This window comes from Bombyx mori, chromosome 23 (assembly GCF_030269925.1).
Source record: "Bombyx mori chromosome 23, ASM3026992v2".
Lineage (NCBI taxonomy): Eukaryota > Metazoa > Arthropoda > Insecta > Lepidoptera > Bombycidae > Bombyx > Bombyx mori.
This window is the reverse complement of record NC_085129.1, coordinates 1,685,298-1,697,358: the sequence shown is the minus strand read 5'-3', so window position 1 is coordinate 1,697,358 and position 12,061 is coordinate 1,685,298. Positions and strand designations below refer to the sequence as shown.

Sequence of the window (12,061 nt, the reverse complement as noted above, 5' to 3'; positions counted from 1 at the left end):
TGCTGTTTCAGTGCGATTGATAGCCAGATTAACCTTAGAATGATGTTCTTTTGTTTATTTTTTTAAATTATGCTCCTTATAATATAATATTAAACAATAATATTATATAATATATCTTTGAATTATCATTAGAATTGTATTAAAGGCTCAAAAAATTCAGATTTCTACTTTGTTTCTTTATGTTGGTCTGTTTATTACATAAATATGTTGGCAGGCTTACAATCCTGTAAAAAAATACAGCAGGCAAGTTAAAAAATAAATTATTGACCTATTTTAATCATCATCTATATTCTGTAATGGGAATTCAGTCATTATTATTCCTCTAGACCACAGGGCATCAGCCAATTGAAGTTTATCTGAATCATTTGGTATTTCAAGATTTTCCACTGCTATATAATTGGGATATGATGTTATTAGTGTTTCAATGGCTGGTGCTAAACCTTCATCAACTTCTAAATAAGGCATTTCATTCCCGTGATATTCTAAGGAGTTTTCTATGTAATAATAAAGCTTGATTTTGTCTTCCGAGACCATTCTTAGTATGTTTTTCCGTAATAGTCTTATTCTTGTATCCAAACTTATTTCAACTCTGTTTATAACTTTACCATTTTCTATCATGACATCTGTATCACCAAATACAGTTACTGATTTTTCCATATCATTCAGAACAGGAGGAAGAGCGTCTTGTTGGAAATTTTTGTGCATTTGATCAACTGCATCATCTAACGGCAGGTGTTGTTTGATTTTCTCAAACAGATTGTGTATTATAAGTTCTAGTTCTTTTCGACGTGGAGTAGTCAAGTCTGAATTGACTATACCAAAGTTATCATAAATATCAAAAGGGAGACCTTGTCTTAATTCTACATTTTCATTTATAGCCATTTGTAATGCAGCAGGAATCATTTTCTCAAAAAGGTCAGCCCATGAGTGTTTCTGGTACATACTAATTGTAACATGTAAGGAGTGCTCTCCATCAATGGTTACTCCTTGGTGGATGTAACCTCGTGGAAAATACAACATGTCTCCCGCTTCTAAAGTGACTTCCATTATAGGATCTCCAATATCTTCCTGACTAAAATTTTTAGATGAAACTCTAGGTAAAATTTCATTTTCATTCAAGGGCTTATAGATACGCCAATGTTTTTTACCTTCAGTTTGCAGAATAAATGCTTCAATGTCATCATAGTGGGGAGCAAAACCTTGACTATCTGGTGGTGTTAGGTAAGCATTAGCTCCAACAAAGGAATTAAAGAATTCTTGCATAGTAGCATTGACTAAGTGTAATTTTGGTATGTAGGTTTGTGGATTCAATAGCCTAATACTGCAGCCATTTAAATAGAAATCCCATACAATATGTGGCAGAGCTCTACCTTCAGGATTATGTGTTTCTCTTTTATTATCAACATAAGAAGTGATATCTATATTTTTAGTGAACTGTATACTTTCATTTCTTAGCATATCATCAATGATAGGTGTAGATATAATTTCTTTATAATAATCAGGCTTGTTTCGTGCTATATGGAGAGGTTTCTTCTCCCAGACTCTGTTCAGGAATTCTTCTGGGTTGTAAGGAGCAATCATCCATTTAAACACTTTCAGACCTTCCTCCACACTATCAGTTTGTACAGGCTCAAAATCAATACTGCCATTGCTTGAACATGAATCAACACTATCCAAATTTGATTCGTGGAAGTTAGTGAAAGATATAGGTATTAATGAGGGAATATCATCACTGTCATGTTTATCATCTCGGTTTCTTTTAATTTTCCTTTTCATAACCGGCTGCTCGTCATCGCCTTTAGTAGCTTTAGTATTCTTCGATTTTTTCTTCTTGTGAGTCTTCTTTTTAATTATGTTCTTAGATTCGTTCTTTTTTTTATTTTTTTTCAGTTTTTGTGCGGCGTTCTTCATCACCTCTTCTGATATAGGTTTCGGTTTCGAATGAACTTTTGGGGATTTCGAAAGTGCTTTTGGGGAGATCGGAAGTGCTTTTGAGGAGTTCGTTATTCTTTTAGATTTATTTTTCTTTTTCTCATAATTAGATTGCTTGTTTGATCTATACACAGCGAATGCAGATACTGGTGAATTCATTTTTTCTTATTATACACGTGTTACTGTTTGTTTACGTCTGAAAATTGTTCTGAACTTATAATAAGTACATTGTGTTTGACATGCTGGTCTATATTTTTTGTAGTGAGTTTCTTTAAAGTTTCAATTAAATACAATATGCCCGTTAAAGATTAATCCACGAATGTCACCACACCAGACCAGCAGCTCAAATAAAAAATATTTAAAATTTATAGGTTGTTTTAAATCCATTTTTTCTAGTGCATAGGCAAAGGGAAGGTACCCAAAAGTTTTGTCACAAAGGCCAAAGATATCTGAAATGAAATTATGATTAACGAAATTATATTGATAATGGGATAAAATTTATGCAATAAAATGGAATTAAATGGAATTAAACGAATTCTAACCTGAACGATGGAACAGCACAAATGATTTATGTCAGAAATAGAATGGTACCTATATCCACACATGCAGATTTTTATTGCGCCCTAATATTAAAATGTCTATCTATAAGCATTTAGTAGGTACCAGAGCAGTCCAGGTCGTTAGTGAGCTGCAAGGTTCCCGATAGATAAATAAAAAACCATATTATGATACACATGAGAAGTTGTATTTGAAAACCACCTCCTTTTTAATTGGATAAAATACATTAGTGGAAGTCAATGCATTGAAGTGGTTAACTCAATTACAACTTATAAAGTGACCGTTATTGTTTGTGAAGATTGTGTTGGCTCACTTGCGGATCCTACTCAACTGTGTTACGTATTTTCTTAATTTATTTTTTTATTGCCTTTGTCGGCAGACGAGCACACGGCCCAGATGATAGTAAGTGGTTACCGTCGCTCATGGACGTCAGCAATGCCAGGTCGCTACCTGCCTATTTATTAAACTCTATATGGCACAGAGCGATAACCTGCTAAAGGATGTAAAAAAACATGATATCGTAAATCCGATTTAATACGATAATAAATTTAGGTCTCATGAAATTCGATTAGATACTTTAATTCGATTAAAAACCAAGACGTTGTTTTTGTGTAATTTTATTACTCTAAACGTGTACATAAGTCTATAAATAAATAAAATGATAAAAACGCTTTTTTAAGCTGCTTTAATTACGAACTACCGCTAAATACATTAGTTAGTTTTATGTTGTTATAACACTCCATACAGAAACTATGCAAACTCTCAAAAAGCCATTGTGGTATAATAACTACACTACAAACTATTTTACAAGTCGAATAAAGACATTTTTTTATTTTACAATCAGATTAATATATCTAAGTATTCAATAGTATATATAGTTCTCTAGAAAATAAATTACATTTATAGTCAATATATATGTATATAAAATTGTGATTTAAGCAATGTATCGTAGGTACTCCATGAAAGTGACCGGGCAACAAGGCAGATTGATTGAACAAAATAAATATGAATGTGGAAAAATTATGGGTCAGTAGTAACAGTTTTTCTTGGACAGTTAGTACTTTCAAAAATACACCGGTCTGGGCTTAAAAGTCGCATTGATTACCTCAGTTCCAAAATGTAACAATTCTGAAAATAAAAACATTGAACAATAAGATCAAAGCGTGAGAAATTGATCCTATAATTATTTTTATACCACGACTTCCAAAGAAATACATTTTCATCAAAGAAAGTCGCTTAGTTATGTATTATATTAATTTATTCATGAGCTAGAAAAATTTCTGTTCTATTTCAGTACAAGAAATACAATAGAAAAAATTAAGAAATGTATTGAGAAAAAAAAAATAGTAATACAAAAAGAATACCTAAATGTCGTAGAAAAAAAACATTTAATTTTGAGGTTATACTTCTTCAGCCCTTTTGGGTAAACAGATCAGTGCATTTTTAACGTGTGGCGAACATGCACGCACTGATGTAACATTTTATTTATTACAATGTAAAAAAGATGTATCAGAATTTGTGATTATATTTTACAATTTTAGTAAAATATAATTTGTTGTGTATGTAACAAATGTTACAATTTTATTTATAAAATTGTAAAATGTTGAGTTGATAAATATTAAAATTATGCCAAAGGAGTGTATATAACTATTTTAACACAGATTTTTTTCTAATGACATTTCAAATTCAATTAAGTTACAAAGAAAAACTCACGGGGTCATTTGTCTTGCATCCTTTGTTCATAAGAAAATACTTATACTGAGACCTTAAAACTTATATCTCAAGGTGGGTGGCGCATTTACATTGTAGATGTCTATGGGCTCCAGTAACCACTTAACACCAGGTGGGCTGTGAGCTCGTCCACGCATCTAAGCAATAAAAAAAAACTTTTTTATTTGTTACCGTTTGGAACTGGTTTCTGTGTTATGTTCAGTAAACAATATCTAGATATTATCTAATTTAGTGTACAGTTTTAATATTTTATATCAACATCACCAAATCGTAGAGAAGGTAGCAATTCAGTCGAGGCAACATATTGTCACATGTATTGTAATCAGAATTAATGATGGTCGATGACATTTGCTAGTGGGATTTTTACGATAGTGTTTATGTTACATTATTTTGTAAATATTACATAATAATAGGTATGCTTTTTATATATCTGTGATCTTGATGTCCCTCTCAATTGCCACTCAGACTCACTTTCATAAAAAATCTTGTCGAACTGTAAGTTATTTTGTGGGTGCATTGGTTATTAGAGGCATGTAGGTACTACTTGGTATACTATACAAAGCTCTGTTGTTTTTTGTACCATTGCAATTTTAACCACCTATAAATAAGCCTATCTTCGAAGGGGTACAAATACAATATATTATATTTTAATAAATGTACATATCGACTTCTAAAAGTTCTACTTAAATGGTTTATCACACGAAGATATAGGTAATTGTGCTCTATCACACGTAATTCTAACATTTATGTACTAAGTCCTGCACTAAACTTGGAAATGTAATGGAATTCACAATCTATTTTAAATGAATTTCTAATCTGTCAGTCAAGCAAAATTATTTATCTATACTTTACAATATTTTTTTAAACGGATAATAATTTTTCAACAACATTAACATTTTTCGCTTGACATGCACAATAAACGATTACATCAGACCATAATTTGAATAGTATGTCGTCAGTTGAATAGACAGCTTTCAAACAATCCAATGATTGCCCTATTGCTAATAAAACATTTGATCTATTAACTTTCTAGGGCTTTTCGTAAAATTCGCTCGTTTATACTATTAAAATAAAATTATACGAGTAGTTTAGAATTATGCATAAATAGGCAAAGCAATAACATAATTCTATAACACTAGTTAAAAAACGTATACTTCGACATCACAAGTCAGTCTGTCATTAAGTGTAATAAATATTTATGATGGTCTGTCACAGATAGTTTGAAGATGTTATCTGTGGCGACTATGGCTTAATGTTCGCGATTTCATTTACGCGTTATTATGAAAGAAAAAAAAAGAAACACGTACGAATTTAGAAAAATGAAAATCTGAAAAGTCTCTTCAGTCTTTTAAAAACCCAGTTTATTTTCGAGTTAAAAACATTAAAAATACAGGAATATAAATGTACCTATTACTTTAGTACAGTCATCAGACATAGCCACCAGTTTATACATTTTGGTAGTAAGATGATTCATTACAAATTAGATATTATTTATTAAAAATAGTCAGAAGAACATAACATAATTAATATTGCTAACATGGTCAAAAAATGAAATATGGTCAACAAAAGGTTATTCACCACTCAGAACGATCTCTATTGTAGTAAGTAATTTCAAGTATCATTTTTTTTTTAAATATACTGCAATGGCCATTAATTAATGTTTAATTTCGGCCACAAATTAAGTTTTAAATAAAACTTAAAATCAAATTAAAGATATAAAACACAATTATTCAGAAGATTTTTACACAAACTTTACAGAATTACTTAGCACCGACGCTTCTATAGATATTGCTGTGGTGATCCAAATGGCTGAAAAATTATCGAAAATGGCGGCAACTGTCAACTTCTATTTAAATGCTGTTGTATTAAATCCGTTACTAATTTCTAATATAAAATTTTCAAAATTTAAACTTCCTTAATTTCGAATTGCGATATTAACGTGAACATAAGATTTGACATTGACTTGAATTATTGATTATATAAAAATGACGTCACCGGAAGTACCGCCACCGTCAATCAAAAAATTCGATAATGTGTACAATTACGCAAACAACATAAGGATTGTCTTTACAGTTGAATGATAAATTAAGAAGTAGAATTTCCAACTCTTTCGTACTTGATCAATCATTACGGGAATAAGTAAGTGTACACGGATATGGCGTTCAGGGGAGTCGCACGTCCCGGGCGTGCACGGGCGTGGTGTCGTCGGGGCTGGGGCTGTCGTCGGGGCGCGGGCGGATGTGCACGACGGAGCGGCGCTGCTCGTGGCGCGAGTACTCGTCGCGCATGACCAGCCCGCCCAGCCCGTAGCCGGGACCCATCGCGCCGGAACCGCTCAGCCGCATCTTCTCGGGGTCCTCGTCCAGTTTGATGGACGAGAAAACGCTGCTCAAGTTCAGTTGGGGGATGTCGTAGAACACAGTCAGGGTCAGCATCAAGAACGTCAGCCCGGTTATTAAGTAGACTGGAAGTAAACGATGTAAAATTATATCTAATCTATCTATCCCCACTGAAAGTTTAGGAACACTAAACTCAGGGACACTAAACTTCCTTTCAATTGACAAAACAAAAAAACAGATTGATCTTTGTCAATGCACTATAATTGGCATATAAACTCAACCATCTAGTCTATTTCTGCCGTAAAGCATTTTAGTGTTCTGGTGTGAGAAATTTGAGACTTCGATCTCATGTCGCATGGAGGGAGCAGCACTCTCTTTGTGATCTAATAGACTCCGGAAGCGATTTCATCCAAACTGGACCATTAGTTAGTTAACTCTTATACACAGTAAAAAGATGAAAGATGAGGTCGAACTGTTCAGGATATTAGTACAGAATAAGCTAAATATTATGTTGATTCACATTGGATCGGATTGCAAATTGCAAATAAATCGATTTTTATTACTAATATGTCAGAGTTCTAACGAGGTGGTAGGACCTATTGTGAGTCCGCGCGGGTAGGTACCACCACCCTGCTTATTTCTGCCGTGAAGCAGTAATGCGTCTCGGTTTGAAGGATGGGGCAGTCGTTGTAACTATACTTGAGATCTTAGAACTTATATATCAAGGTGGGTGGCGCATTTACGTTGTAGATATCTATGGGCTCCATTAACCACTTAACACCAGGTGCGCTGTGACCTCGTCCACCCATCTAAGCAATAAAAAAAAAGAGTTGCGAGTCATTGCAAGCTTTGAGATGTTTGGGTCAGCGGCACCAGGATTAGTAATCTGGTCTATATTTACGCAATTCGGTTGGCTATAATGTGTTGACATGTTAAAAACCATGACTGACGTGCAATTGGATCCTGGACCGCATCAAAAACGAAAAACTTACAAATAGTAGCGATTTTGTAGAAAGGCCGGTATGGTTGTCCGGGGGAGTCGCCCGGGATGTAGTCCCCGAGGCCTACTGTCGTCAGCGATATGAAGCAGTAGTAAAACGAATCCAGGAAGTCCCATTCCGGTTCTAGGTACGCGAATATTCCAGCCGGTACGACCAGGAAGAATACGAGGAATGTGGTCACTGCGGTCAAATATTTAGTTTGTTATTAGACGGGCGTAAACACCAGTTATCCCTGATAAGGTTTCTGTATCAGTAATTTAAAATCGTTAACTATTGATTTTCGGACCATCAAAAACGGAACCAACTCAGTCGGGTCACTCGGTTATACGAGATATTCCTGATATTAAAGTAAAGATAAAGTTTAGCAAAATATCTAAAATAATGTTTTCTATGTCTAAAAAAAGACATTCATTGACAACGATTAGTTTAATGTCGGCTTTATTCATTAATAATTAATTTATAAGTTTTTCTAACGACTACCTGAACAAAGCGCAATGCAGATCACATCTTCGTTGAAATGACAAACGATCACCACATTCGAAATACTTACCTTTTTTATTCCTTAACTGTTCGCTGGTAGCCTAAGAGGCCATTCCAGCTATGGGATACTCACCTATAATGGTAAGATGCACAAGACGAATCGTGAAAGGCCGGTACAAATGGCCCAGGGCAGCATTCAGTGAGCGCAGGAGGGCGGTGGCGGGCAGCAGTAACCGCTCCACCAGCGCTGAGAGCAGCACCAGAGTCAGCGGTATGCCCAGCAGAGCGTAAATCATGCAGAACAACTTGCCAGGCTGTGAGAGCGGGGTCACGTGGCCGTAACCTACAATGCGTTGTCGGAAAGGAAAGAAATATGAGGATCTCACATTACCCAGGAGTCCTAAGAGAGGAATCTCAAAATTGATATTACTGGTGGTAGGACCTCTTGTGAGTTGGCGCGGGTAGGTACCACCACCTTGCCTATTTTTGCCGTAAAGCAGTATGCGTTTCGGTTTGAAGGGCGGGGCAGCCGTTGTAATTATGCTGAGACCTTAGAATTGATATCTCAAGGTGGGTGGCACATTTACGTCGTAGATGTCTATGGGCTCCAGTAATCACTTAACACCAGGTGGGCTGTGAGCTCGTACAGCCATCTAAGCAATAAAAACAAAAAAATATTTGGAGAATCGGAGTGTCAAAGTCAAAAAGGATAATTGTCCATGTGGTCTTTAAAGTGTATTGGTCGCAAAAGAAATAATGGAACTTTTTGTTCTTCAACGACTATCATTATTCCTGTAGCGAAGTTTTCATTACCACAAACTGTCCATGTCGCACATCTGCTGTTCAGAACTTTAAATTGAGACCAGCTAATAATATCACAGTTTAACTTAAACTTAGTGAGTTTTATTAAAAAACATCCTTTATTAACAAACTGAACTATAATTAATTTCATCTTTTTTTCTCCTGTTGATACCGGAGAGAATATTAGAGTGTCGTTATAATAATATTATTGTATTGTCATTGGTCCTTGATGCATGTGAACATTTTAAAGCTAATTTCATGTCATGAAGTCGGTGGAAATGACTTTCAAAGATTCCGTTACATACAATAAAACATACATGCTAAGCTAATAAAAACTAATGAGTTTCGTTAGCACTTGTTTACATACCAATAGTGGTGACGACAGTAGATGAAAAGAACAAGGACTGGCCGAAGCTCCAGTTAGGTCCGCCGGTGACGTTGCGGGAGGCTGAGACTCCGTGGTTGCTGGCGCGGACGACCTCGTCCAATAACGACTCCAAATCGTCATCTAAGGACAATATTTTAAGATAGTTAGATTAATTTAAATAGTGTCTTCTCGGAGCTTAGCGAGTAGTAGACATAATTTTAACGCATTTTAACTTAATAGATAATGACCGAGCTTTGCTTGTTTTTTTTTTGATAACGCCATCATGTTGTGTCTTTAAAGCGGTTAGTTGCCCTCAATTAAGAAAAATAGTATTATTATTCGCCAAAAATGCCTCGATTTTGGATCTATATCTCTTTAGTATCGTCGAGGAATTAACAAATAAAAGCAGTGTACGTAACAACCTCATTTTTGTAATTTGGAATAGAATCATAACGATACTAGCAATACCCTATTTGCCCCGAGTGGGATAATTACCGTTGGAAAGTATCCATTACACTAAGCAGCCTAATCTAATGTAGTCTGTGCCAAGTTTCGAGCCAAAATGGCCAAGGGATGAGGTTTGTCTACAAACTAATTACGTTTCATCAGCTAATTAGGGGTGAAGTATAAAAGAAAGTCTTATTGGTTAATATCATTAGAGGAATTCCCAATAATAGTCACACGGAAGTATTCCATTAAAGTTCGAAAAGCAAAAGTCTTAATTAATTATTATGTTCACACAAAATCAATAACGTAAATACGGATTACGTACGTCAAGAGCAATAATTCCAATTAATTAGTGAATATCAGTCTGTTTTGTAACAGAAATACAGACCGCGTCAAACGAATTTAATTAACTCCGTACAACCGGTGAATTTCAACTGAATATTTCGAACGAAACATTTCATTATATAGGGATTCGCTTTCGTGGCATCGAAATTCCATTGTTGTTTGTATAGTGAATTAAGCTGAGCGGCTTAAATATTCCTAGGAATCATTAATAACAATAAGCCGGCTTCTGTCATACATGTGAATTACGGACGGAATTTTATTGTCGATAACATTACGTTGTAGTATCATTGTAATCATCGATCGAATCATCCATGTTTAATATTATTATGTAGTTCTGGTGCTTGTTAACGGACTATTTTTTTCCCAAACATTTCTTTAACAATTTAATGCAAGAATAATTCGCAATATCGCCTGTTAATTTCCAAAGTAGAATTCTTTTCCCATCACTACTACCTACTATGCGCTTCTCAGATATCGATTTTGCCTCATACCCCCCCGGCTCGGCAATGAAACGATTTTTCCCTGTGTTTGTGAACTAAATTTTTTCTTACCAATTAATGACAAGTGTTACCTATAATTTATTATAAATCATAATTATTTGTAAAGTTTTCTGGAAATTTATATATTCCTATTTCTATTCTCGGAACCTAAACGTACCTACAAGTGATAGATACGAGGATTTAAAATTTTTCAATTTCACGATATTACGCACTCTGTCCCTTTAAGTTGACTTAAATTCCAACTTAACTTAAAACTTATACTTCCATTAAATTGAACAAGGAAAAGCGAATGATAAATAAACAAGAAAGTGGTAACAATAAAACACTTCAACTGTCGTAATTTACAATTAATTAGAACACATCAGTCACATTATCTTACGGTCGTAATGACTCTCGCTACCTCTAATTGCCCTGTGAATGTTATTTAACTGTGTGGATTGTTGCATGCAATCGCAGGGGGCACAGCGTGGGGGCGATAACCTGTTGACAGGAATGACAGGCCCCTAGGAGTGGTGACACGAAGCAAAGTCTTTATATAATAGCGGCAAACAATTCCTATTCCTTTGGTTTATACAATACAGTCAAATTTTTTTTTGTTGCCCTTGTAGGCAGACGAGCAGACGGCCCACCTGATGGTGAGTGGCTACCGTCGCCCATGGATTTCAGCAATGCCAGGGGCAGAGCCAAGCCGCTGCCTACCGCTAAAAGTTTCCGCCAAGTTTCGAAATTTGTCGAGTTATTTATTTGATTAACGAATCTAAATAAGAATTAGTAACAGGAATTAGGTTAAACAGGTATTACTACGGACAAAGTCAAGGTCAAGGCGATCGAGGCATAAGTAGATACGAGACGATGTCTAATGGATAACAGCTTGATTATTATCATTGAAAATCGTGGCATTAAAATTAAATTATTCAGCAACATATTAAATATTTTCTAATCGATTTTATTTTATAAGTTGCAAAAAGAAAACATACTGTGACATTAATTCGGAATTTCATTGAAATAAGTCTTGAGCTACCTAACTCAATTTAGTTATGTCATAGAAAAAAAATTCAGTTTGGTACCAAAAAAAGCCTATAATTAAATCTGACATTTATCGAAAACACAATGAATTTCGACGTTTAAAGGAAATTGTATGCCACCTTAAAAAAATTTGGATCTTTTAAAGTTCTGACGCTTCCCCATTGTTGCTACTGTTACTGCCCTACATCCGTCCTGATCTTACGAGCCTAAGCCTAAATGACCATTGATCAAGTAGGTACAGCAATATTGTTTGTCTGTTTGTAAAATTTATAGCAAAGTCTCCCAACAGGAAAGTGTTTCCCCGTCAGCATAACAACATTATTACAATTTATTGCAATATTGGCATGCGTCATTCGGTCATTTTATCTCAAGAGGAGTCGCTAAGAGTCGCAGGGGGTGTACGGGGAGATAGCCTATTGACACGGTGCAGGAGCAATGTCTTAACGATAACGTCAATTACAGCGACGTGACGAAATCTCACTGCCTTGTGGTTTTTTCCTTGAGGCGTTCCGGCTTAAGGATATTGGTGCAATA

At 35.1% G+C, this 12,061-nt stretch overlaps 2 protein-coding genes across 3 annotated transcripts in view; both read right to left on the bottom strand.

The window, feature by feature from the left end:
• Positions 1-168: 168 nt before the first annotated feature.
• LOC101739566 (bifunctional lysine-specific demethylase and histidyl-hydroxylase NO66) lies at positions 169-2,383 on the bottom strand. Its single transcript, XM_038019412.2, has one exon. The coding sequence runs from the start codon at positions 2,089-2,091 to the stop codon at positions 274-276; it is 1,818 nt and encodes a 605-aa protein (XP_037875340.1). The 5' UTR covers positions 2,092-2,383; the 3' UTR covers positions 169-273.
• Positions 2,384-3,091: 708 nt separating this feature from the next.
• LOC101739708 (potassium channel subfamily K member 1) overlaps positions 3,092-12,061 on the bottom strand; it is a 65,537-nt gene continuing 56,567 nt past the window's right edge. For both annotated transcript variants that reach the window (XM_038019414.2, XM_038019413.2), the window contains 4 exons: positions 9,210-9,350; positions 8,175-8,384; positions 7,553-7,741; positions 3,092-6,685 (listed from right to left, as the gene is read on the bottom strand). In XM_038019414.2, the coding sequence (XP_037875342.1) occupies positions 6,384-6,685; positions 7,553-7,741; positions 8,175-8,384; positions 9,210-9,350 (842 nt within the window). In that variant the 3' untranslated portion in view covers positions 3,092-6,383. The remainder of the gene's footprint in view (positions 6,686-7,552; positions 7,742-8,174; positions 8,385-9,209; positions 9,351-12,061) is intronic.

Excerpts from the sequence above, each read along its gene's own strand:
- LOC101739566 (XM_038019412.2), bottom strand. The coding sequence starts at position 2,091 with ATGAATTCACCAGTATCTGCATTCGCTGTGTATAGATCAAACAAGCAA.